The 27500-nt window shown below is 39.9% G+C and overlaps 1 protein-coding gene and 1 non-coding gene across 3 annotated transcripts in view; one reads left to right on the top strand and one right to left on the bottom strand.

The window, feature by feature from the left end:
* Positions 1 to 27500, bottom strand: part of LOC138019074 (uncharacterized) — a 126914-nt gene that overhangs the window by 96804 nt on the left and 2610 nt on the right. The window contains exons 3-13 of one of the 2 annotated variants that reach the window (XM_068865727.1): positions 26775 to 26938; positions 25904 to 26046; positions 22969 to 23211; positions 22309 to 22425; positions 21920 to 22019; positions 12390 to 12468; positions 10181 to 10311; positions 7818 to 7939; positions 6251 to 6451; positions 5250 to 5360; positions 3872 to 4039 (exon numbers count right to left, since the gene is read on the bottom strand). In XM_068865727.1, coding sequence (XP_068721828.1) covers positions 3872 to 4039; positions 5250 to 5360; positions 6251 to 6451; positions 7818 to 7939; positions 10181 to 10311; positions 12390 to 12468; positions 21920 to 22019; positions 22309 to 22425; positions 22969 to 23211; positions 25904 to 26046; positions 26775 to 26938 — 1579 coding nt within the window. The remainder of the gene's footprint in view (positions 1 to 3871; positions 4040 to 5249; positions 5361 to 6250; positions 6452 to 7817; positions 7940 to 10180; positions 10312 to 12389; positions 12469 to 21919; positions 22020 to 22308; positions 22426 to 22968; positions 23212 to 25903; positions 26047 to 26774; positions 26939 to 27500) is intronic. The other variant, XM_068865728.1, reaches the window with a different exon arrangement.
* On the top strand, positions 18748 to 18820 carry Trnat-agu (transfer RNA threonine (anticodon AGU)). The gene has a single exon. It is a non-coding gene; the product is annotated as a tRNA-Thr (tRNA).

Genomic DNA, 27500 nt, shown 5'->3' with positions numbered 1-27500 from the left:
TATGCTTTGAACAACTTTTTAACACTACGGGAGCCTGTCCCTACCAGGGACAGGTAAAAAAATTATAAATGACGTAATCCCATGGTGCCCCTGTACGACCACACAGTCCCACGATCCTCTGCATCTTTTTAACGCTGTGTGGGAGAGCATAGAATACCATTGAGGGGTGGGACTCATATATTTCTCACTTCGTTTGTTTATATAATTTCAATTACACTGGCAGGCCGCTTTGCGGCCCTGGTATAATTTGGATTATGTAACACAAACTCCGTTCAAAATATATGAGAAAACATCAGGTAGAGTTGAACGCCTGGACACGTAGTGTGCTAAACAGCGTTCGGGTATGCCTACGTGAGAAGACAAAAAATCAAACCAAACGAAAGAACACCAACATCAATTTTAAAAAGATGAATTAAGGACGATACCTACTGTTGTTATTGCGCATACGTTCTGCGCATCTCGAGATACTCGGATTTCCTATCGGTGATGCTTACTAATACAGGGATATTTTTGCGCAGTTTAAAACTATCCGGAGAAAGTAGATCTTAGTAAGTACTCTTGGTATCCAAAAAGAAAATCGGGGGTAACCATGCATTTTTGAGAGATAATTAAGCTTCAATTTGAGAAAGAACGCCATACATTGCTTTGCATTTGAAAGCTTTTTACAAATAATATTTATGATTTATCTTTGAAAAATGTGTGGTTACCCCCAATTTTCTTTTTGGATTTCAATATCACTTGTGAAGATCTACATTTCCTGCATAATCACACACCGGGGCAAAAATATCTTTAATTAGTAGGCACCGTCCTTAACATAGCCGGGAGTGAGACAAACTGAGTTATTTTAAAACAGCATGCCCATAATTGGACGTTAACACGGGCTTGTAATAAAACTTTCGAGAGGTACTGACGCGAGACTAATCCGCCAATGTTCATAATGTCCGCAAGTGGAACTTTGCTGTTCATGGCTGCATTTGTAGTCGCACCTCGAACTGAGTGTGCCTTAACACTTCTGTATCGATACCAGCATTTGTTAAGCCTGTACTGAGCCAGTGGCTAAGAGTGGGTGATGAGATCGGTTTATGAGGCTTGACATAAGAAATGAACAAAGGGTCTGGCGTGGACGATGGAAATACGGGGCGTATTTTTCGAGTAGCTTTAGGATAATGAGGCAAAGTATCAACGGGGTAAAGTCTCTTATTATGAGGGAAGGATGCGAAAAAAGCTTGGGGCAGCTGATCTAGGTAGCCGGGTTTTCTAGCCGTCGTCAGAGTGAAAGAACTCCTTCTGGGGCTACACGGCAATATCGAAGGTCGAGTTTCGAAAGAGAAGCGACTCGCTCAGGACAGGAAAGGGCAAACAGCATAGCCAATTTGATGGATAAGAGTTTTAAGGCCAGTAGTTTGGCTGATCCGAAGTGCGCCAAATACTTGGTAACCAGGTGCACATCCCATGTGTATGTGAGTGTATATTGGCTTTGGGGGACGGATATTAAGCATTCCCCTTAAGAGTTAAACGACTACGGGATGTTGATAGGACTCCCATTTACAGTTACTACATTCTGTTGCCATCATAGTAATTCTGTCTGTGCATTGATGTCTAGGGTCATGAGGATCTCGTAATTGTATTTAGCTGCTTGGAGGTACCTGTTGTGGAGGGGGGGCTCCAATGTCCCTACGAGGCTTGCCCCTCGCGAGCTGATGGGGTGAGATTGGAAAGGATTTGGTCACATTTTTTTTTGGATGTTCAGGATCTTTTTCTCTGGTAGACTAAGTGCAAAGGCTAGTGAGTTTATGCAGAGACCCAGGAATGTCAATGACTGGCTGGGTACCAGGATGGATTTCTCCCAGTTTATGGTGAACCCTAGCCAGTGTAGAAGACCCAATATCAGCAACGTGTTGGCTTCTGAATCTTCTGCAGAGGAGCCCAGAATTAGGAAGTTGTCTAGGTAGAAGATAATTCGAATACCTCTCTCCCGTAGATAAGCAGCTAGGGGTCTTGATAGTTTTGCTAATATCCTGAGAGCTATTAGCTATTTAGCCTAAAAGGTAGACCTTGGAAGGCAAATGATCTGTTTTTCCATTGAAAAGAGAGGTACGTTTGGGAGGACTCGTGTAAGTGAACAGAGAGATAAGCATCCTTGAGGTCTATACATGTCATAAAGTGCCCCTTTTGAGGATTATCCGAACCAATAAAGCACAATGTTTGCTCAACTATACTCGTAATTTCCTCCATGGGACTTGGCGTCCTGATGATAGGGCATCATGTAATGAGCAGGGGAGTCCTGTTGAATTTAGGAGGGCCCATTGGATCAAAGCCATTTCCCTACCACGATTTTGCACGTCTTGGTTTGAATAGGGCTGATATGATTTACAATAGAAGGGTCCAATGTAGGAGTACTCAAGCAATCTACTGATAGAATATTGTAAGTATCACGAATTTGACAAACCTGCTTATAACTGAGTTTCCTACGAAATTATTTCGTTAGGAAAGATGATAATTTCTTTTGAGGTTGCCACGGAGATTGCGCAGAGTCCGGGTCGTGCGACAAAGTTGTAGAGTTGTTGTCAGTCACTTCGTTTCGTTAGGCCTGTTCAAGAGACTGAGAGGCATTTGCCTCGTGTAATGGCCTAGTGGCCGTATGTGAAGGTTTAATAGCCTTGTCTTTTGTTCGGGGCTCAGTAGGCAACGATAATATACAATAATAGTTCAATGCAGTATCAGAGTCAGCCAGAACAGAAATTTGGTCATCACTGGGATGAGATGGCGGGAAAATTCCCAAAGGTTCCTCGAAGCGAGATTCGATGATGGATATTCTGTCATTTTTCTTCGCCAAGTCTGTTTTGATTTGATGAAGAGAAGAAAGAATCGAAGCCAAAGTATTTCCATCCGTTAAAGGAGAAGGATTAGGAGTTTTACGTCTTTTAGGCGGACTCCTGCTCGCCGATCGTTCATGACGGCGGGAAGGCGAAGGCGAGTGATGTGATCGTTTTCGACGAGACGTTGTGCTCTACGATCGAAAAAACTCCTCTTCAGTTTGCAAAAGAATCTTCAAGTGTATCTCTCGCCTCGCGGGGCGTCCAGATTATAGCTGAAAGTAAAGTAAAGCGACAAAGTATGCAGTAAATTGTACTTACCTATTTGTGGTTTCGAAGCACAGCAGAAAACAACGCAGAGGATCATGGGATCATGTGCAGGGGCACCATGGGATTACGTCATTTACTATTTTTGACCTGTCTTTGGTAGGGTCAGGCCCTCGTAGCGTTAAAAAGTGGTTCGCAGCACAAATAAGCGGAATTCTACCTGATGTCTTCTCATATATTTCGAACGGAGTTTGTGTTATATAATCGAGATTGAGCAAGCCAATCAGAACGACAGAAACGTGACACACTACAATGAGAATTTAAAAATTAAGAATCATTCCATGAGCGTGTGTTGGGTATGATATGGTAAATAGCCAAAGATAAGCATAACTCTGAGTCAGTTGTCTTTAACCAATATATACAAAAAGCGCGAATGGAATAATTCTTTTGCTAAATCTAAATGAACTCTGAAGGTTCGGATCCTAGGAATTTTTTCATCCCACTAGAAAAAATAAAACTCAATTCATCTTCGCTACGAATCGCACTTCAGTCAGGATATGAGCTGAAATCCGACATTTAGTGAGCCAATCAGAAGCGTCATGGGCTTGTTACTCAGGTTGTACTTGATACAGACAATCAAGGCCGGGACATGTTCAAGGTCTTCATTGTCTTTTAATGCTCAGGCTCTGGAACCTTGGCAGCCCCAATCATTGGCACAATATTATTCAACGACTTGCTTCCTTTTCAAAGAAATTATGCACCAGGAGCAGTGATTCAAGTGTACTCACATATCCACTAGGCAAACAATGTCAAAAGAATAATTCAAAATCCACAATGGGATGCTGGTATGCAAAAAAGTCGCCTGGAACGATATTGTGAGAGGAAGGATACCAGCGACCACAAGCGATACGCCTTGCCACAGCTTGAAATACGAATTATCTGGCAAGATGGTGCGCCTACAAAGAGAGAATATTAGAAAAGACTTGAGAACTTTTTCAATTCCGTTCACAAATTTGTCGAACCTCTTTCAATGGCGGCTTACATTTAACTTGGGTGAATAGTCTAAATGACATTATTATCCAACTACATTGGTCACTGTACAGAAAACGCACAAAACGAGTACAAATATTCCATGATATTGTACAGTTAGTTATTGTACACTTGGTTATTCATTTTATAGTAGAAAACCGGTTTGACTACTTTAGGTTTTGACGTTGACCCTCGCTTGTCACGCACAGATCTGTGCCATGTTCTCGTTTGTTTATTGTTCATTAAATAGATTATAGATGTTTTGGTGTGTAGTATCGCTAAGTATTTTACTTGTTGTTTGTATGTTGACTAGCCCTAGCGGGCTACAGCACAACTCGTAAAAATACACAGAGATACTACACATCAAAACATCTAATAAGACATATTTACGCCGCACAGAATTTGTTTGAAACTTATGAAAACAAAAACGTTGGGAATTTCTTCATAACCGCTTGAAACCACCACTTAACGCGCCTAATTAGGGAATACTTCCTCAAAAAAAGCCTGTTCGCGTCAGGGAGTACATGATACCGGTATGGCTTTTATTACGGTAGGTTTTCATAGTATCCCAGCAGAACATCTCATATTGTTACGACAATTCTAATCTCTTACAACTAGCAGAACGAAGTCATAGTTACTTGGAATTGTTGCCCTCATTTTGGCTTAAAATATTCCTTTGCACTTAGAATCGAACCTCCCAACGAGATAAGAAAGGCTTGTTATCATTGAAACAAAACAAGATTTTATGCAGCATTCCATAAACGAACGAGATGCGGTAAGAGAGAAGTTGGGAGCACTAGTACCTGATTGAAAGCCATACAAGACACCCTCTTATCAATTCGAGAACCAAAAAAAAAAAGGTTCCGAAAACATGACCTTTGGGCTCCCGCCTTGGAAAATTAAGACATTAATCTTCACCGGTGATTTTCCGGGAGTTTCTATTTGCACAAGTAAACTGTCGTTGATCCCGGTGTCATTTAAGCAAGATTTGTCTCAAACAAATTAACCACCATTTTCCCCCATTTTTGACTAACAGAACCCTAAACATTGTGGCTGAATATAATACTCATATTACAACAGAATCCTACTGGAAAATCATCCTAAAAAACTGTACAAAAACAACTTTAAATTAATAACCTCATGAGGAGAAAAGAAAATATTCTTAACACTGGATGCAAATCACGATACGGTTTGTCAAAATCGTCTTTTAGGTCCTTCACAACAGACATCAGGCCAATCTGTACTGAACTAAGAAAACAGAAGAAGGGAGGTTAGTCTGGTTGAAGCTCAAAAGGAATTGCTTTTAAGAAAAGAAAGAGAAAGCATAAATTTACGATTATGCTTTTAGTTCTACATAGCGCCTTTTAACATAGTGACTTTTCGTCAGCGATCTCTTAAACAAAACGTCGTGCTTTGAGACTAGCTCACCACTTTTGGTTTTGGTGAAAGTTAATGATCCGTTAACTTTCATTAGCACTGCGAATATAGTTAATAGAGGTCAGAAGATAACAACAGGACCCAGAAAGGAGAGAAAAGGATATGGCGTAGAAAACGTTCACAACTGCGCGCAAAACGTCACATGAGATTACGTCATCAGGGAATGTCGCCTCATATTTTACACGGACGTCCTTTAATTCCTCCTTTCGTCGCTAACCATAGGATAAAGAAGAACTAGAAGGCCTGGTTAACATGCGGTTGTCCAAAGCACGCAGCGTTTATATCTATTCTTTACGCGATCTAGTCCTGCTTTATAGCAGTTTTCAAATGGCTGTCAAAAGAAATTACTCCATTGCAATTGCTACACTTAGTGAATGGTTTAAAAATCTTGCGCCAGTTTATCAACCAATGAGAAGGAAAACTTTTCCGCGCTTTGAACAAGTTACATTGAATTGCTTCGAATTTGGTTCATTTGCCTGTTTGCACCTGCTGTGATTGGTCGAAGTAATTACTTTGGTATTTGTTTTGTGACACTCAATTCAAAACCAATGCAAAGCCAAACCCGAACACCTTTTTCCCTCAACCAAGGCAAATTCAAAGGGTTTTTGTTTAGAGATCTGACATAACACATTATTCACCATTCAAAGGCACAGTAAAGCTCCTAGCTAATTCATAACATTAGCATTAAATCTTTTTCAAACCTCATTTCGGGTACCACACTGCCACCATTCTTATTCTTGCTCTTGTTGGACGATTCTGACGTTCCTGGTGTTCTGGATTGCTGCAGAAAGCTTGAAGACTCTATGGATTGCTGAGCCACGCATTTGACTGAAAATCGCCGGATCGCCGCCCTGTTTACGTCCTTAAAATACTCATTGTTTTTTCCGGCTTCAACAATTTGCCTGAATATGGAAAGATAATAAAACAAATCTGTTCGTAAACGTACTTACAGGTCACTAAAGAATAGGGAAGTTGTTGTTCTTATTTTCTGCGTCAGTAGCAGACAAGCCTATCGTTTTCTTGTCCGTCAGCCGAGAATTGAAAGTGAGTTGCATAATGAGTTATCTCTGAAAAATTTGAACCCGATATATCAGATAATCTCTGAGCAATAATGCTTTGGAAATTCGAAAGTCTGGAAAGAATGTATGGTATCATTGGCGCCTTGGCCACCCTAGAATTGATTAGTTTTTTTCATGGCTGATAACTGGCTCATTATCAAAGCTTCCCTTACACTATTATTCCGCACTGCTGAGAGAAGTTAACTTCAATTGCCCTGGAAAAACCAGCACACAGGGTCTTTAAGGAGCTTTTTCACAATAATATGGTCATTACTGTTGAATGTTAAAAACAAGTATGTGGAACATCCAATAACCTAAGCGAGTGACGCACTCTGTTTATCTGAGACTTTCTTGTCAAGACTCAATTAACTGAATATCCATTGGCCGCTTTTATACCAACGACGCATAATTCGTCTGGGACGAGCTTGGGCATACATTTCTTTTTTCTTTAGTACGTCTTCGAAGACACACGAAACTGGATAGCTCGTTCGGACGCATTAAGCGGCTTATGCTCGTCTTTATACTAGACGAATTTAACAGACGCAGATTAAAAAAAAGTTGCTCAAGTTCGTGCCAGACGGATTCCCGCCTTTACACTAGATGGATAACATGAGAGACTCATCATTCGCCTGGACGTTTAGCGGCCGTGTTGAAAATTTAAGACGTAAAGACTGGATCTGATTTTGTATCGTCGTGGGATTTGAAAATAACCGGAATCGACCCTGCACTCGTTTCCTAAATGTCTGCATATTCAAAACTTGTCTTCACACAACCATATTTACATTGCTAAGTATCTTTTCTCCATTAGAGATGATTAGTATAAAAATCTGAGAGACACCACTGACGTGGCACACGAAATGTTCTCTTCCGGTTGCCGTCCGCGTCCCAAAAACGCGCGTGCTTAAGCTCCCTAATAAGAGCTAAGAACAGACCACAACACCAGGAAATCCGTTCCAAATTATTGGCGAATATAGGCCGTGGGTTTATTTACGTCCCACAGGGTTGTGAATATTGAAGGGGCCGGTTTTTTATGTTAATGCCACGAAATAGATTACAACTTAAAGAAAAAACAATATGCCCTCGTCAGTCAAGTCAGTTCTCCAGCTGCTTTAGGCTACTCTCTTATGTAAGCACACTAAACGTGCACCACAGCTGCAACAAAGAAACATTTCTTAAAACGGCTGTTACGCCCTCTTCAAATCACACAAACCTTTCCACAATAGGAAAATTGATTAGCACATCATCTAAATCAGGTTTCGTAAGCATGAGAATATCACAGAATGTTCTCGCTTTCACTGTAGCCAAGCGATATTCGCCAAACAGTAGGCCGACCTAAAAAGTACACGATATATGTCAACGAGAAAACTCTTAGTAGTCAATCTTATCCTGACCTGAAATGCCTATGATTGAATTCGTTTACGAAAGAATTAAAGGGAAAGTACGGTCTAGAAAAAGTTTCTCTAAATTACTGAAATCTTTCCCCAGAAATTCGAAAATAATTGCTGTTGTGTCCAGTTCCCTGTAAAAAAGTGACAATAGCACTTTGAAGTTGCTTCTTTCGTGACTTGGAGAGCGCCATCTTGGATATGACGTGTTATGACGTAGCAATAGTCAACATACCAAGTTCTTCGTTCCGGGATCACTTTCTCAATGTTGTGTGACCTTTCTGCTCCAAGAAATCTAATCATCTAATGTAAGATGAACTATGGTAAACGGTCTTGTGGTTCAATAGCTAGTAGGTCAAGTAGGCTATAAGTGCGACAGAAACTCAAGTCACTTAATACTTGTAGATTCTCTGGTCAATCAAACTAGGCGGCAAAAATCAGCTAGAGCAAATGTAAACAAGACAAAAACCTTGAACATGCGACATAGAAATATTCGACAAGCGTACCTTCTTTTCTTTTCACTTCCTTTCTTCTGCCTGCACTGGATGGATAACATGAAAGACGTCTTTGATGCTTCAGCAAACGTATTTGTTTCGCCGACGAAACTTTCAGATGTTGCTCAATACACATAGCAAGGCTTTTTCACAGCAACAATTACCGCTGTTGAGGTCTTACGCTTTTGATGGGGATGAAACTAGACACATTTTCAGACTTCGAACACATATTGAAATAAAAAAAACAGAAGATTCCACCGGAAAATTAAAATTTAAAGAAAAGTTGGCCTGCGAAAATAAAACATTGATGGATTCCTTAAACCTGAAAACTGACTGCTATATTGTCTGTTCGGGTTTGTCATTTTGCGAAAGAGGACTTCAAGCGGGATCTTCAGGTACATGAATATTGGTCTTGGTATTATTCGTTTCATACTGAAATCTCAGTCAACCAGTCCAAAATATCATTATATTGGAGCAAGAAAACTGAATCAAGTAATATATAGACGACTTTCACTGTTATGTGCTTTTCCAGGCAGTAAAATACACAACTTGAAATGTAATTAAATCTTGTTAGCTTTATAGACACTACTGAAACGGAGAAATGCTTGACTATTGCCACGTCATAGCCTCCTTTGCATACACAAAAACAAAGATGGCGGATTTCAAATTAAACTGCCCATTTTTGAAGCGTTATTCTTGGCTATTTACACATGAAGCCCAAATGAGTGGTCAAGTATCATAATGACAATGTAGGTAAAGAACTTTCGATTTTTCTAACGCGATTTTTCATGGAGTTTTAACCCTGTTGCCTCACTGACAACTATAACTAATACAATATATTATAAGAGAAGCAATCACTAGAACCCCCAAGAAAAACAGCTAAAGGCGGCGGAAAAACACACAAAAGACTAGAACCCCAGGAAATAAAGCAAAGTAAGCGGTGCGTTCTATCTTTCAAGTACAGTTTGCTACATACAGGTCCTTGTAATTTCTTATGCTCATCAGCTTGGGTACCTGTAGCTCGATTAGCTCACCAAGTAACATGGCTGGAAGCTATTTACCCATGGCTCGGCGGCCCTGTTTATCAACCGAAGCATAAAAAACCGTTTGCATATTAAGAAGAGACTTTAATTCCGGAAAGTCTGGATTGCAGGTTTGTGCGTAGATTTCAAGCATAAATCTGATGTTTTCTTGAATTATTGTTGTTCTCGGAAGTGACGTGTTCATCTTCTGAATGTGTGCAAAGACCTTGGCGAAAGAGCGTGCCAGTTGGAGAAAAATTCAAGTTAAGTATCTCTAGCAACTAATTAAGAAGCAGCGAATCGTTCAAATTGTGTTATTTTTCTTGTAGGTGGCTAAGATAATCATCACCTATATGCGTTTGAATTGTGTTTAATGCATTGTAGCTGGTCGTGTGCCTAAAGCACACTGCACGACAAATGATATCTGTTATTCACGAAACTGAAGATGAAGCCATGAATATTTGAAGCACACTTAGAACTACTGCCGACAAATGTTGGATGTTTTATCATTCAAGTTCGTGTGATCTTGTTACTAAAGAAACAGTAATCCGCTCTTTCTTTTTAATTACGCCCTGCGCAGTTTTTCCACCACTTAATTATGCACTGAGAGCAACATTTTAAGAGTGGGACTCCGGGAGGGTTGGAGCGAGAAAGCGTTATCACAACACAGACCTCTCCAAAGTAGGCTCCAGGCCCCAGAGTTGTTACCACGGTGACGTTATCATCTCCTATAACATCAACCAGACCTCGTCTAACGCAGTACATCTCTCGACCCATGTCTCCAGCGTGAATGATGCAATCACCTAAAATGGCAAAAGGCTTAAAATCAGGTACGTGGCCTTGTTAAGCTTTATAAGTGTTTTTATCTCTCAAAATCACTGACAGTGATCACATTGTTGATCAAATATTTAAAGCCGATTAAATGAATGTGCCATCAGTGAAAAGCTGCTTTTTTGTTAACATTTTGCTAGGGATGATATCGTTGTCGTCACCTATTGTTATTAATGTGCCAACCACAGCCTGGTCTTTTGTTTCTGTGGTGGGCACATTTGAATAACAAAAGCAATGTTTGCAAACAGATATCTTCCCTATTGTTACTTACTAGTTAATAAGTAAGTAATCGTGTAGATATAAATTCAAATTTATATTAACCGTCACTTCTGTGGATACGTGTAAAAGCATACAAAACGCAAAGTAACTAGATAGTCTCAATTTAGGGATGCGTTTGCGTCTGATCATTGTGTTTAGCTGGAAAGGTTTAGTTTCGCGGCAAAATCAATCTAAGAATAATTCTGTCTGTGAAAACACCGTTACACAAATACAATGAAGTTGACGCCCCTGGATATGGGCTCTTGCGAAAAACCAAATCAAAGATCCTCCTATAGCTAAGAAAAATACATTTGCTTGGTAATATGGTCCATATAGATCGCGTAAACTGGGCTGGAAGGGCATACCTCAGGTCAGCATAAAAGCATCTTAACCCACCCTCTTTCCATATCAAATCCCCCCTCCCCCCCCCCCCCCACTCCATGAAAAAAAAAAAATCATTCGTCTGAATTGGGCTTTGCCTTTGACAACATCATGGCTGAAATACAAATCTAAGTGTACGGAGTGTGAACGAAAATTGACACCTAAGATAACCGAGACAAAGCAAAATAAAACAAACTAAGCGGAATAACCAGTTGTTCAGTTAATTCGTCTGCGACTTCATAGTGTCAGTAGTTGTACACGTTTTCGACCGAAACAGACAAGACCAAAATTCTTGTTATATTAAGCAGCTCCAACACTGGTAATTTTGCTTGCGGAAAGCGCATTTAAAACTCTGGCTATAAATAAACAAATGCAATAACCAATTCCATAGTCAGTTACTCTACTATAGCTATGGGAACGCATTTTCAATCGTTGATAACTGGTGTTGTGACCAACAAAAAAAGGGCGCCTGGCAGATTAAGATGACTTTATAAATAATTAGGATAGTACGAGCACTCTTATTGGTCAATAGCTGTGTTTTGATGAGAGTATGTAAACACGACTATGATATCACGCGAATTTTGATTAGTTATGTCTTGTCAGAGGCGCGTTAGCATTTTCCTTTATTTAAAATAATTATTTACAAGGCTAATTTCTTTTAAAAGTAAAGACCGGAACGTTTTCGACATTACGTCATCATCAGGGTATTAGAGCAGGTAATTATCGATGGCAAAAGTTTCGCGACATAGGATTTGATTTGATTATTCAAACTAGGCTTCAGTTGTTGGATCATTAGGCCTTCAAGGATTTTACGCTTATAAAAAGATTTGGCCTTGCAGAGAATAAACAGCCAAAAGAACGCGAAGGACTCTCGCGAAGGTACGAGCAGGTTCAGAGTAATATATTAGAAATGTTGGAATGTTTGTCGATTCGTATTTGCACATTCCCCATAGTCTCACCAATGTAACTATCACCGAAAGAACAGTCCCCTTTATAAACTATATGTGATTTGTGAACGTTTTTACCTTTGACATTGAAAAAGCCTCTAATTTGTCTAGTTTGCCGTAGGATGATGAAAATAACTTGGAAATAAAAGATTTGCTAAGTCTTTCATTTCTGTTACAATAAGTCATTTGTCGAATTAATCTTGAGAAATATTTTAGAACAGCAATAGAGGACTTTTCTCCGTGTTTGCATAGCCTCATCTAAACACTCTGGGAGTTGGCAGAATTCTCGACAGTTAAGCAAACCAGTCTTTCGAATTCGTCTCGGGTTTGCATAAATATCTCGAATTCGCCCAATTCCCCCTATTGTTTAGATGAGGATACGCAAACACGGAAAAAATCCCCTATTGCTGAAATAGTGATTTTCTTTTTCTTTATCTCAGATTTAAAAGCACGAGTTTAGTTACCTGGGGAGAAAATGTATGAAGTAGTTTTCAGTGACAACTCGCGTATTAAATTCACATCTGTCTCCATAAACAATGGAACCTGGAAAAAATATAAAGAATTCTTGGATTAAGAGAATTTTTGTCAGAACGCACTTGGGCGTACTTGGGAAAAATCCGAGTTCTTCTGTACTGGAGTCGAACACATGACGTCTCGATTACTGGTTGGGAGGCTGTACGTACCTCTGAACTACATTTAGCTGGCGGACGTACATCCTGTATCATTTTTGGACATAAACCAGGCGAGAATTGAAAATTTTGTGCAGGTGATATTTTTCCGCTCAGTCTTCTATGGTTATTTATTTCAGTTTGACAATGGTCAGACTATAAATAAATACTTTTGTTCTTGGGCCATCGTAGTTTGATCAAAAATAAGACACAAACAGCAGTGATAAACATATTGAACTTTTTCATTTTTCAGAAAAAAAAAAGAATGCATGTAACTTTGCAAAGATTCTAAATTTCTCTTTCTTTATGCAGAACAAGTTGAAAGGAAATCTTTTCAGAATCAAAAATTCATACTTTTACGAGTGGCTGTTTGGGCTAATTTTTTCCAGAACTATTTATAGTCTGATCAAAAATAAGACACAAACAGCAGTGATAAACATATTGAACTTTTTCATTTTGATAATGACTTGACGTTTCGTATGTGCTCTACATACATTTTCAAAAGTAACCGTTGAAATTTAAAACAGCTATTTATATATAACAAATCGGATGAGGGGACTGGAACCTAGATTAAGCAAATACTTAACAGTAAAATATATCATAATAATAATTATTATAATAATAATAAAAACAGAAAAGATTAATAAAGCATCAGCTTTTCACTTCCAACGTTGACGTTGAAAGCTGGCTCAAGTTCTTGAATAAAGAAGGTCCCTTTTTTTTTTTTACAATGATAGTCAGTTTTGCCCTTCGCTAAAATGTCAAAATGATCCCACTTGATGTTATGTCCAGTGGCCTTGACGTGGTCAGCAATGGCTGAAGTGTTGTCATTTTTAGCTAGTAGCCGTTCTGAAGAAGGAGTTTTCGAAGATCAATGAGGGCAGATTGTAGCAAGGAACCAGATGAACAAAGACGGTAGTAGCGATAAGTGAGGGAGCGGATGAGGTTTATTTTGTACTTTCGTGGAGTGAAGGAATCCCATTTCGTGTAGAGACCTGTGAAAGTTTTCTTTCGGTAGATGGATGTCGTGAAAGCGTTGTTTTGATTACGTGTGACAAGAATGTCCAAAAACGGAATTGCATTGTTATATTCAAATTCAATGGTAAATTTAATATTGCGATGACAGCCGTTCAAATAGTGCAAAAAGTCATTTACACTGTCTTTGTTGTGGAACATGGTGAATGTGTCATCAACGTAACGATTCCAAAATAAAGGTCTAACTTTGGCGTTCAGCAACCACTTTTCTTCAAAAGCACACATAAAAATGTTGGCTAAGACAGGGCCCAATGGTGAACCCATGGCAACACCATCGATTTTTGGTCGTAGTATTTACCATCAAAAAGAAAGTAACTCTTCTTGGTGGCAAATTCCAATAGCTTGCGTAAAACATCCCTGGGTAAGGCCGGAGGATCAGCAAGAGAATACAATTTGTCTAGACAAATGTTTAGTGTTTCCTTGAGTGGCACATTTGTAAATAGGGAGGAGACATCCAAAGAGCACATTATTCCATTCTTATGCTTGTACTTTTTTGCCCAATCCGCGAAGCTGAAAGAGTCTTTGACAGTGTAATGGTTGGTCGAGATAGGCTGAAGTATAGAAACAAGGTAAGAAGCAAGATTGTAGTTATAGGTGTTAACCGATGGAACAATAGGGTGGAAAGGACAAGCAGTCTTATGAACTTTAGGAAGGCCATATAAAACGCCAGGAGAAGATCCACTCGGTAAGACTTTGTAAAAAGTTGCATCATCAATAATTCTATCCTTTCTCAGTTTCCGAAGATAGGTTGACAGGCTTTCTTCCCTGGATTTAGTAGGATTGTGTTGTAGCTCTTTAAATTTGGTGGTGTCAGAAATCAGGGATGTTTTACGCAAGCTATTGGAATTTGCCACCAAGAAGAGCCACTTTCTTTTTGATGGTAAATACTACGACCAAATCGATGGTGTTGCCATGGGTTCACCATTGGGCCCTGTCTTAGCCAACATTTTTATGTGTGCTTTTGAAGAAAAGTGGTTGCTGAACGCCAAAGTTAGACCTTTATTTTGGAATCGTTACGTTGATGACACATTCACCATGTTCCACAACAAAGACAGTGCAAATGACTTTTTGCACTATTTGAACGGCTGTCATCGCAATATTAAATTTACCATTGAATTTGAATATAACAATGCAATTCCGTTTTTGGACATTCTTGTCACACGTAATCAAAACAACGCTTTCACGACATCCATCTACCGAAAGAAAACTTTCACAGGTCTCTACACGAAATGGGATTCCTTCACTCCACGAAAGTACAAAATAAACCTCATCCGCTCCCTCACTTATCGCTACTACCGTCTTTGTTCATCTGGTTCCTTGCTACAATCTGCCCTCATTGATCTTCGAAAACTCCTTCTTCAGAACGGCTACTAGCTAAAAATGACAACACTTCAGCCATTGCTGACCACGTCAAGGCCACTGGACATAACATCAAGTGGGATCATTTTGATATTTTAGCGAAGGGCAAAACTGACTATCATTGTAAAATAAAAGAGACCTTCTTTATTCAAGAACTTGAGCCAGCTTTCAACGTCAACGTCGGAAGTGAAAAGCTGATGCTTTATTAATCTTTTCTGTTTTTATTATTATTATAATAATTATTATTATGATATATTTTACTGTTAAGTATTTGCTTAATCTAGGTTCCAGTCCCCTCATCCGATTTGTTATATATAAATAGCTGTTTTAAATTTCAACGGTTACTTTTGAAAATGTATGTAGAGCACATACGAAACGTCAAGTCATTATCAAAATGAAAAAGTTCAATATGTTTATCACTGCTGTTTGTGTCTTATTTTTGATCAGACTATAAATAGTTCTGGAAAAAATTAGCCCAAACAGCCACTCGTAAAAGTATGAATTTTTGATTCTAAAAAGATTTCCTTTCAACTTGTTCTGCATAAAGAAAGAGAAATTTAGAATCTTTGCAAAGTTACATGCATCCTTTCTTTTTTCTGGATGCAAATTCATGTGTTGAAATAAAGTATAAACAGTCACGTAGCAATGATTTCCCTACACCAACCATAAACTCACAATTCTGTAAAAAAAACAAAAAAAAAATTATATACATATATATATATATATATAACGTTTAGAAAAAAGACAACTTCCCAGCGTAGCGACTTCAAGTTTCATGTTTAGACAATCATCAGGCTACAGATCTTACATTTGCATTCTAACTCATTTAAAGACCATTCTAATACTCTAGGGGAGCGTGCTATTTTAAGTTCGACAAAAGGTATTTTTTCTTGTGTCTGCATTTAGAAATTAACTCGTTTCTTTTGTTCAGTAGGTGGCGCGTATCTGCTTTTATTATGTACAACTTTTCTGTAAGACACAGGTCGCATCTCTTTGGTCCACATTTGTATGGTGAGGCGAAAGACTATTGCCCAGCGTTGCGTGTAATTGATGTTATTGTCCTTTAGACTCCAGATATGCCTCGATAACTCCGTCTCGCTGCAGTACTTTTTATGCCTGAAGGATTTAGTGTGATTGTTGTATCGGGTTTTAAATTCTCCCTCTGACGCTCCGTAGTAGATCTTGGTGTTGTTATCGCTTGTCACTTCGGCTGTATAGACTATAGACGATGATAGACATTTGCCGTCTAAGGGGCATGATTGCTTGTTTCTGCAATTGCATAGCCGCGCCTCGTTAGGTGTTTTCGTGGCGTTTAATACTTTTGCATTGTGTTGTCTGATAATGCCTGTCATGTTGGTTGTGCAGCAGTAGCTAAGCTTGATTGTGTTCGTGTTTAGAATTTTGTGAAGCTTGTGGCCTTTGTGGAAGTGTTTCTTGATCAGGTAGATGAATTTTTTTTCGATGTTGGTCTTGACTTGCAGGTTGTATGGTGGATTGAACCAGAGGATATTGCGTTGACGGTTCCTTTTCCGTTTTTGTTGTTTTGCTTGGCGGGCTCGTACTTGAAGGTTGCGTTGTGCCCGTTTTCCTTAAACGCCAATTCGTAGACATCTTTGGCTTTGTCGAGTTCGTCTTTGTCGCAAGACAGGTCAGATATTCTTTTGTTGACCATTATTGGCAGCTCTTTGATGATGGTGGGTGGATGATTCGACCGTGCATTGATGTATGATAGTTTGTCGTTGGGTTTTCTGTAGGGGTAGTACTTTTCTCTCTGTAAATCCAGCGTTACGTCCAGAAAGTCGGTGGAAAATAGGCTCGTTTCGATTGTGATTGAAAGGTTTTCTTCTTTGAAGAGAGCCGTTATGCGCTTTCTCAAGCGATCTAGGGTGGGTCCGGTGATGTTGCTAACTACAGCGAGGCCATCGTCTCTGTATAAGCCTATGGACGCTTTGTTGACAAGGGCGGATAGTTTACTTAGCAGGTAAAGCCCTACTAATTCACAGACCTCGGCACCATCGAAGCAACCCATTGTGACATCGAACAGCGAGTTTGGCCCTTTCTTTACCCATGTGTCACTGCTGTCAAACAAGAGAGATTTTCTTGAATTCTTGATGACGGCTAGGGCCCTGTTTGGGATGGAGGTTATTGAGCTGGCGTAGGCAATGGCTTTATCCAAGAGATTCTCTGATATAGATGGGTAGACATGTTCGATAACACAATGGGTTGCTTCGATGGTGCCGAGGTCTGTGAATTAGTAGGGCTTTACCTCCTAAGTAAACTATCCGCCCTTGTCAACAAAGCGTCCATAGGCCTATACAGAGACGATGGCCTCGCTGTAGTTAGCAACATCAGCGGACCCACCCTAGATCGCTTGAGAAAGCGCATAACGGCTCTCTTCAAAGAAGAAAACCTTTCAATCACAATCGAAACGAGCCTATTTTCCACCGACTTTCTGGACGTAACGCTGGATTTTCAGAGAGAAAAGTACTACCCCTACAGAAAACCCAACAACAAACTATCATACATCAATGCACGGTCGAATCATCCACCCACCATCATCAAAGAGCTGCCAATAATGGTCAACAAAAGAATATCTGACCTGTCTTGCGACAAAGACGAATTCGACAAAGCCAAAGATGTCTACGAATTGGCGTTTAAGGAAAACGGGCACAACGCAACCTTCAAGTACGAGCCCGCCAAGCAAAACAACAAACGGAAAAGGAACCGTCAACGCAATATCCTCTGGTTCAATCCACCATACAACCTGCAAGTCAAGACCAACATCGAAAAAAAATTCATCTACCTGATCAAGAAACACTTCCACAAAGGCCACAAGCTTCACAAAATTCTAAACACGAACACAATCAAGCTTAGCTACTGCTGCACAACCAACATGACAGGCATTATCAGGCAACACAATGCAAAAGTATTAAACGCCACGAAAACACCTAACGAAGCGCGGCTATGCAATTGCAGAAACAAGCAATCATGCCCCTTAGACGGCAAATGTCTATCATCGTCTATAGTCTATAGAGCCGAAGTGACAAGCGATAATAACACCAAGATCTACTACGGAGCGTCAGAGGGAGAATTTAAAACCCGATACAACAATCACACTAAATCCTTCAGGCATAAAAAGTACTGCAGCGAGACGGAGTTATCGAGGCATATCTGGAGTCTAAAGGACAATAACATCAATTACACGCTACGCTGGGCAATAAAGTCTTTCGCCTCACCATACAAATGTGGATCAAAGAGATGCGACCTGTGTCTTACAGAAAAGTTGTACATAATAAAAGCAGATACGCGCCACCTACTGAACAAAAGAAACGAGTTAATTTCTAAATGCAGACACAAGAACAAATACCTTTTGTCGAACTTAAAATAGCACGCTCCCCTAGAGTATTAGAATGGTCTTTAAATGAGTTAGAATGCAAATGTAAGATCTGTAGCCTGATGATTGTCTAAACATGAAAATGGAAGTTGCTACGCTGGGAAGTTGTCTTTCTTCTAAAAGTTATATTTGCTCTACTTCACGTATCGAGCACTCTGCAGCCAACTGGAACCCCCTACTATATATATATATATATAGTCAGTTAAGTAGATCCCTTGAACCAACAGCGCATCACCCCCCAGGAGGATCGCAAATGGATTCACAGTCCAAGTTGAGGAGAAATTAAGAGAAGTTTACGGGAAACTCAACACTGGACAACTTCTGGGGAAAACTGTAATTGCCCTGAGCCATGTTGCCAGCATGGTTGTCCTGATAGTGTAGTGGTCATCACACCCGACTAGTGATCAGGGGGACGTGGGTTCAAATCCCGCTCAGGGCAATTACAGTTTTCCCCAGAAGTTGTCCAGTGTTGAGTTTCCCATAACTTTCTCTCAATTTCTCCTCAACGTAGACTGTGAATCCATTTGCGATCCTCCTGGGGATCATACGTTGTTGGCTCAAGGGATCTACTTAACTGACTTTTTAAATTAATTACCCTTGTCCGCCTGTGAATCACATGTTGATCCAGCGTTATCACAGAGAAAAACTGGCCCATTAGGGAGTCCCACGTAAATGCCACACATTAAGTGATAAATCAGCCATGTTGCCAGCATGGTTGTCCTGATAGTGTAGTGGTCATCACACCCGACTAGTGATCAGGGGGACGTGGGTTCAAATCCCGCACAGGGCAATTACAGTTTTCCCCAGAAGTTGTCTAGCGTTGAGTTTCCCATAACTTTCTCTCAATTTCTCCTCAACTTGGACTGTGAATCCATTTGCGATCCTCTTGGGGGTGATATGTTGTTGCGTCAAGGGATCTACTTAACTGACTATATATATATATATATATATACTTAACTGACTATATATATATATATACTATAGTATATAGTATATACTATACTAGAGTTTTCGCTTGAGCACGGGCGCAGCCCGTGTTCAAGCCATTGTGGCTCACAGTTCTAACTGTGAGTTGAGTGTCAAAAGCACAGGGCTGGGGGGGTTGCTGCTTTGAGACTTTAACTGCAGTTAGAGTTTGTGGCCTTGTTAAGTCAGACTTTACCCTGTAACATGTCTTCATTGGCAATTTTTCCTGGACTAGTCTAGGCTTCAATGATAGTTTGCTTTTGATCACCAATTAGAGTGAACCCACACTGTGGTGTGGGTAGGTGATTGTTGGTTGTCTGACCAAAGCACAGGGGTGGGGAGTTTGTGACGGTAGCAGGATTGGCTTGTTTTCACAATTTCTGCAGGCACCTTCTGACAAATCCAGTTAGATATATATATATATATATATATATATATATATATATATATATATATATATATATATATAGCGCAAGTAGGGGGTTCCAGTTAGCTGCAGAGTGCTCGATACGTGAAGTAGAGCGAATATAACGTTTGGAAGAAAGACAACTTCACAGCGTAGCGACTTCAAGTTTCATGTTTGGACAATCATCAGGCTACAGATCTTACATTTGCATTCTAACTCATTTAAAGACCATAATAATAACATCAATTACACGCTACGCTGGGCAATAGAGTCTTTCGCCTCACCATACAAATGTGGATCAAAGAGATGCGACCTGTGCCTTACAGAAAAGTTGTACATAATAAAAGCAGATACGCGCCACCTACTGAACAAAAGAAACGAGTTAATTTCTAAATGCAGACACAAGAACAAATACCTTTTGTCGAACTTAAAATAGCACGCTCCCCTAGAGTATTAGAATGGTCTTTAAATGAGTTAGAATGCAAATGTAAGATCTGTAGCCTGATGATTGTCCAAACATGAAACTTGAAGTCGCTACGCTGTGAAGTTGTCTTTCTTCCAAACGTTATATATATATATATATATATATATATATATATATATATATATATATATATATATATATATATATATATATATATATCCTGTGCCCAAGTTCAGGAGTTGCCATAAAGCCATTATGGTGACAACCGGGAGGGCACATTGTATACATATTGTATATTACGCTCACTGTTCATACAGTTTGAGCACTCTCTGGATTGGGTGGAGAGCCTCATAATAGGTGTTCACTATTGGCATAATGCTTCGCTCACTGCTTGCAGTTTGAGCACTCTTGTGACTCCACAATGCAATCCAACAATGTGTAACCGTACATCCTGTGCCCAAGTTCAGGAGTTGCCATAAAGCCATTATGGTGACAACCGGGAGGGCACATTGTATACATATTGTATATTACGCTCACTGTTCATACAGTTTGAGCACTCTCTGGATTGGGTGGAGAGCCTCATAATAGGTGTTCACTATTGGCATAATGCTTCGCTCACTGCTTGCAGTTTGAGCACTCTTGTGACTCCACAATGCAATCCAACAATGTGTAACCGTACATCCTGTGCCCAAGTTCAGGAGTTGCCATAAAGCCATTATGGTGACAACCGGGAGGGCACATTGTATACATATTGTATATTACGCTCACTGTTCATACAGTTTGAGCACTCTCTGGATTGGGTGGAGAGCCTCATAATAGGTGTTCACTATTGGCATAATGCTTCGCTCACTGCTTGCAGTTTGAGCACTCTTGTGACTCCACAATGCAATCCAACAATGTGTAACCGTACATCCTGTGCCCAAGTTCAGGAGTTGCCATAAAGCCATTATGGTGACAACCGGGAGGGCACATTGTATACATATTGTATATTACGCTCACTGTTCATACAGTTTGAGCACTCTCTGGATTGGGTGGAGAGCCTCATAATAGGTGTTCACTATTGGCATAATGCTTCGCTCACTGCTTGCAGTTTGAGCACTCTTGTGACTCCACAATGCAATCCAACAATGTGTAACCGTACATCCTGTGCCCAAGTTCAGGAGTTGCCATAAAGCCATTATGGTGACAACCGGGAGGGCACATTGTATACATATTGTATATATATATATATATATACATTTATAGTAAAATCCAACTAGTGGTTTATTATCAATGCTGCGTTTTGATTCGTTGAGCTACTAATAGACTATTTGTTATAGCCCACTAGTAGCGATAGCGCCGGCCTTATTTGTAATGTTTTGGCGGCAGAAAGGGATTAAAGTCTAGCTTTAACTAGCGAAAGATGTTTTGTCTCGATATTTTTTCGACCGTCTAGTTGGATTTTACTAAAACAATTATTCCTCTCGCCCTCATGGCCTCAGAGTCAATAGCCCATTCGGCCTTCGGCCTCGTGGGCTATTGACTCAAAGCCCATTCGGGCTCGAGGAATAATTGTTAAATATATATTTATGCATACGTCAGGTTTTTTCTTTTGCGTTGGAAAATGAGCAGAGGTGTCATGACGGTATCTGCCACATTTGTACTGCCCTCATGGGGTTGATTTAATACAAAGGTTGTCGCAATGCGAAAGGTCCACTTCCCGTTAACATGATCCATTCCAATGTGCTCAAACTTTCTATTACCTTTTCTAAAACGTCCTTAGCTTGCTCATAGGTGACATCCTGTTGCAGAATAAGAGGCATATCTCCGATGAGACGCTTAACTCCAGGGATGGCTTCGCCTCTAAAGAAAAAAAACATTATCGTCCTTATTGTACCGAAAGAAATGTTACACATTAATTCTGGTGAATGAAACGAAGGGATTTATTAATCGATGGTGACTTGAGGATACTCGGAAAAGAATTAAAGTGCTCCTTTGTGGAAATCGAACCTACGATCTTCCGATTTACTAGTTCGGATGCTCTACCACTGATAGGAGTCTCATGGGTATGAAACATATTAAGAGCGACCTACGCCATAGCATCTGCACTTCACCGATAATGAATTTTGGTTGCCATGTTGGTTCCTTTTACCTATGAACTCTCCAAAGAATGGATAGATAAGTCTCAGTTCTCTCCATCAGCGACTTGCTCAGATTTTGCTCCTCCATAAACTGGAGAGCTGCCGTCATTTTAACAAAGAATTCCGTTCTGGTGAAAAGGAAAAAGATCATTTACTTTCATTTTAACCATGCATATTCAAATTTACTGGTCCCAATGCTAATGGAGTTTAATTTGTCTTCAGTCGCCTCCGATTGAACTCCTCCACATAAACTTAAACTGACCAAGGCCGTTTAGCAGGAGTAAGTGAAGTCTTTGGTTTCCGCGAAGCAAAAGGTGCTGGGAACAAGGCTGTTGCAATTCAATGACGATTTCATCAGCTGACCAGGTTTTAGGATTTGGCGATGGATCTTTCTGATTCCGTTTGTTGAATTTTTTTTCTTGGATAGCTTGCTCATACTATAAAATTCGATTTACAAGTTGCCATAAGCCCCGTAGACGTTTACTGTCGGCTGGCTGAATTATAGCTTATCGGCTTTTCAAGGCGAGTACAAGTGCAAGCGAAGGATGTTTTGTACATAAGATTGCATTTATTTATGGTGACTAATTCCAAATTGCGTGAAAAATAATATTTTCTTATACATCAAAAGGGTGCAAAGAGGTTTAAGTGAAAATGATCCCTTTCTTACTCACTTTGGTGCAGCTGAGTTTGTAATGGTGGCAGCGATACTACTGAGGCAGTAGCCATACAGCAAGAGCCCAGCGAGCATGACAGCTATGCAAATCAGCTGAGTATCTGAATCGTGGGCGTGGATGTCTCCGTAACCTGTAGATGACATCGTCGCGGCTGCCCAATAAAGAGTTGCGACATAGTCACTGACGCCGGCAACAAGGCCATCACGGCCAATGTGTTGAGCCCAGCTTGTAGGAGTGCAACTAAAGTATAAACAACTTAAATATGAGAAATTCGCCCTGCACAATTTCGAAAAAAATCATTACTATTTGTTAAGGAATTGTATGGTGTAATTAAGGGCAATTTACGTTCATTTTTCTGCTGAAGTACTAGTAACTATATAGAAGACATTTATCTCAAACACTTTGTCTTGTGCACTTTTCTAACAATTTTTTTTTGTTTGCGTATACTTATCACACCTCTCTTACACCAATCTCCGAAACGAGAAAGGATGATTGATAGTGCCTGGGATCTTAAGCACATCGTACAAGACGTTTTTGTCAACACGGACGCCAAGTAGCCGAGGTGAAACTGGGTCGAGACCGGCTTCTGTGACTTGACTTGTTTGCGTTAAGGTGATTCCCTAGTATTGCACTGCGCATCCTGTTCTGCGCATAACAGCGAAGGACATTTCGTATTCAGGCATGGCTAAGAGGCTTTATGGTCAAATTTCATGGCTCAGTTCTGTTTTTGTCTCACAAGTCTCAACGGGTATTTCTAAACAAAACAATGTTTAAATTTAACCATAAAGACTCGTAGCCATGTGTGAAGATTGATATATCGAACATGGCCAAAACCATTTCAAAATGGCGATCTTTCGTTCGGGAAAGCTCGCTAGAGAGAAGAATAGCCGTTTTCAGAGCATGGCAGTAAAGAACAAAACGGGAAACTATTTAGACTCTCGCAAAACAAGAAGTGGATTGATAGCCTTGATGATGCTAAAGTGTCATTTCGGTGCGAGAGTGAAAGTGAAACCGCGCTATCGGGGGTACGTGTTGTCGAGGGGTCGAGCTTGGTTTGTTTTCTTTTTCTCCTAAATAAGGTTGGTGACCTATCTTTTTTTGGCATAATTTTATTCTCTTACTTCTCCTCTTTGTACTGTAAAAGAAATTAAAACATTAAGGTTAGAAAAAAAAGTTACAGGGAAAAAAGTATTCGTAGCCATCACTCGTGGACACAAAATTGTGCCGGTGCCATAAAATAAACATTAAATTATTCCTTTTGAACAATACAATACACCTGTTTTGTTATTTCAAAAATTACGTCAAAGCTGTGCTTCCTGTTCCCACAAAACGTAGCGTGAACCGATGGAACAAACTTTTCTTAGATAGATGAAGTTGCAATGATTAAATGAGTAACTTGAGCAAGTTATATCTCGCAAACGAGCAAGGTGACCATCTTTTTAACTGCACATTTTGAGTCACCATAATGTAGGGAACAATCGAGAAAAGTTTAAAGAAAATCTTACGACAACTTCTATTACTAAGGAATCACTTAAGCATGTCGCGTCAGTGATTTCACGGCATCTCTAGTTAATTGTAGTCACAGCAGTTTTGATTCTTTGTCTTCTTTCTTAATACTGAATTCTGGCTTCTTTAAGAAATGCAAGAGTTGTTTTTTCAGAGCTACGATCAAAGATTGATTTCAGAGGATGAACTTATTGTTTTATTGCAAGCGAACACGGCTAGAAATTCTCAATCCAGTTACGATCGATAATCCTGAAATGATTCTGAATGTAAAGCAAAGTTCAGGTCTGCTAGTGTTAGCTGATTTGTCCAATCCATTTGGCACATTTCCGTAAAGGAAAGCAGATGACAAATAAAAATGAAGCGTTCCAAAAAAAAAAATTAAATATGACTGTCATTAAAAATTTTCAAAATTTAGGTCTTTCTGTAAAAGGGCATTAAAATTTTTCAAAATTTAACATGGTCTTTCTGGAAACGTTGTATTAGCATTTCCAGCGCATTAATTAAAATTTAAGACCACACAGAAAGAACACAAGCACATACAAAAGGATGTATCAATTAATTAAAACAAATATTTTTCAAAACAGACTTACTCTAGGTTTTTCGGCAAGACTGAGTCTCGGCGTCTGCAGCGCTGTTGTTCATCAGCCGGTAGAAGTGACAAAGAAGAGTTTTTTTTAAAAATAAATCATAGGAATTAGAAAGTTGATTGGTCCAGCATTAGCAGGAAAACAACAAAAATTAACCAAAAAAACCCACCTAACATGAACTTACCTCCTCGCGTTTTTGTTCTTCACCACAGACGCCAAATAGCAAGCTTTGAGGTTTGTGACCTGACGTCTGTGACGTGTGACGTCACTTTCTTTGCAAAATCACTTCCGGTCACCGTCCGTGTTGACAAAAACGTCTCGTGCTTAAGGTCCCTATTTTTAGGCTTTTATTTTCTTCTTCTCGGCTACTACGCACATGGGTTCAACTCTAGCATATGATAACACCATTTTTGCGTCTTTGATATTGTCAAATAAAATATAACAATTTCGTTGGCTTTCCATAATTTACTGTTTTTATAATTGTTTTTTTATGCATAGCATACTAGAACGCTCTCGCCGAAAACTTTTAACTGTCGGTTCTCTACTTTGTTTCGTAGGTTTTTCTTCGGGCACTCCTGTTCAGTTATGCCTTCATCCTAAGATAGCTCAAACCAATTTTGAGAACTTTCAAATCATCAACCGTGCTCATAAATTACGAAATGCGCTCGCGTTCATATAATTATGGGAGAGTAATCTGCTGGCAGATCGATGTCGATATCGTTCATTAATCCAACAAACTTTTTGCTTCGTTAAACCAATTTTTTAATGGGCGATGCTGTTACTGTAGCTGACATCGCTATTCAAAGTTCCCCCTCACTGGTCAATGTAAAAGTACTTACCTTTCTCCATGGCAATTGTCTAGAAACCAAATACAACCGCTAATGTGAGTGACCAACAGAATGTACAAAGTGAACTTCAGCGCTCGTACTTTGGCAATGTCAAAATGCAGACTATTCTCCAGGTTTGAAAAGAAACGTGGAATCTGTTTAGCACGAGGAAGGAGACAAAAACAATTGACAAACGTACCCTTCAAGAAGACAAACCGATTCTTCTTTCTTATCTACAGGTTTCCCTTTCTCTCTCTTCCCCCCCCCCCCCCCCCCCTCTCCTGTCTCTCTCCTCGCTAAACCCTCTCTCTCTCCCTCTCTCTAGTATACAATAGAATATACTATCTGTAGTGAAGTTTAGGACTAGAGGTTGCTTTCTAAATTAGCTCTAGAACAAGACTTATAATCATCGTGTATTCATGTTTGACCTTGTTTCATGCTCATATACTACCCAATCAGACTCTTGGGCGATTTACCGGCGATTCCTATCATAAAAATGGCCAACGAACTGAGACAAGAGACTCACAATCAATTTGCACCTGAAAAAGCGTGGAACCAGTACTCAAAGAACTAACATACATGCATACATACTTAATTGACCACTCTCCACAGGGGCTTTCAGGGCCAATAAAACACGTCAATTAATACAGAACAGAACATTCAACAACAACTGTTAAGAATCCCAACCGGCCGGAGGCAAACCAGTTGGCTATTTACAAGCGCAGGTGAGAAGTTGATTCAGGGACTACCAGGAACAAATTCAACCAGTGGTCAGAGCTTGGCTTGAACCAGGATCCCCGGATCTTAAAGCAAGCGCCCTAACCACTGGTCCTGACTGCCTTCCCAAAAGGACTATTGTAAATTGTTCGCTCGTGAAACATACCCTGATTGCCTTTAAAAGTCGATTGAGGCGCAGGAATGAAAATGAATGCCACTTGTCATGGAGATTCGTCTGAGTGACAGCAAAAATCTCAATAGGGAGGATGGCAAACAAGTCGATCCAGAAAAGGAAGCTCCATTTGTAAGATTTCCTTATACTGTGGAGATCTGCGAGAAAAAGAAAATTATCGATGTCCAGGTGCCAAAGCTCGATCTCACTCAAAAGAAATGATTAATAAATCAATCTGGATGTGAGCCACTGAACTCGGAAAATGAACTATGAGCATTGAAAATGTTGAGCGTCATTCCCAGGGTCTCTCATCTTCCATTTCTCTGGAGGCCTTGGGAACGAGCTTGTTCGCATTTTTTCATTGATCATTGAAAATATTATTCAACAATAAAACGTGTGGCTGTTTCAAAGATGAGCGTTGAGTTAATCTTAGTACTGGAGTGAAAATGTTAATTAACAGTCAAAACTCCCGCGTGAGTTTTAGAGGATTACATGGTAACTGTACATAGACCCTGACCTGCAATTATGCCGTCACTCCGTTCTGATGACATTGCTAGAAATTTCGAGTTATTGAAGTGCGTTCAACACCAGTCTCTTTGGAAGCAAAGGAGAAGGATACTAAAGAAACAATCATTGAGGACGGAAATCCTGTCCGGAAGTTTGAGAGTGCAGGGCTGTCAGGGAAGTTTGGAGGTGCAGGTGCACGGATGGCGCAGTGGT

Source organism: Montipora capricornis, chromosome 10 (assembly GCF_036669925.1).
Source record: "Montipora capricornis isolate CH-2021 chromosome 10, ASM3666992v2, whole genome shotgun sequence".
NCBI lineage: Eukaryota > Metazoa > Cnidaria > Anthozoa > Scleractinia > Acroporidae > Montipora > Montipora capricornis.
Note: the sequence above shows the minus strand (reverse complement) of the source record. Positions and strands in the feature narration are given on the sequence as shown.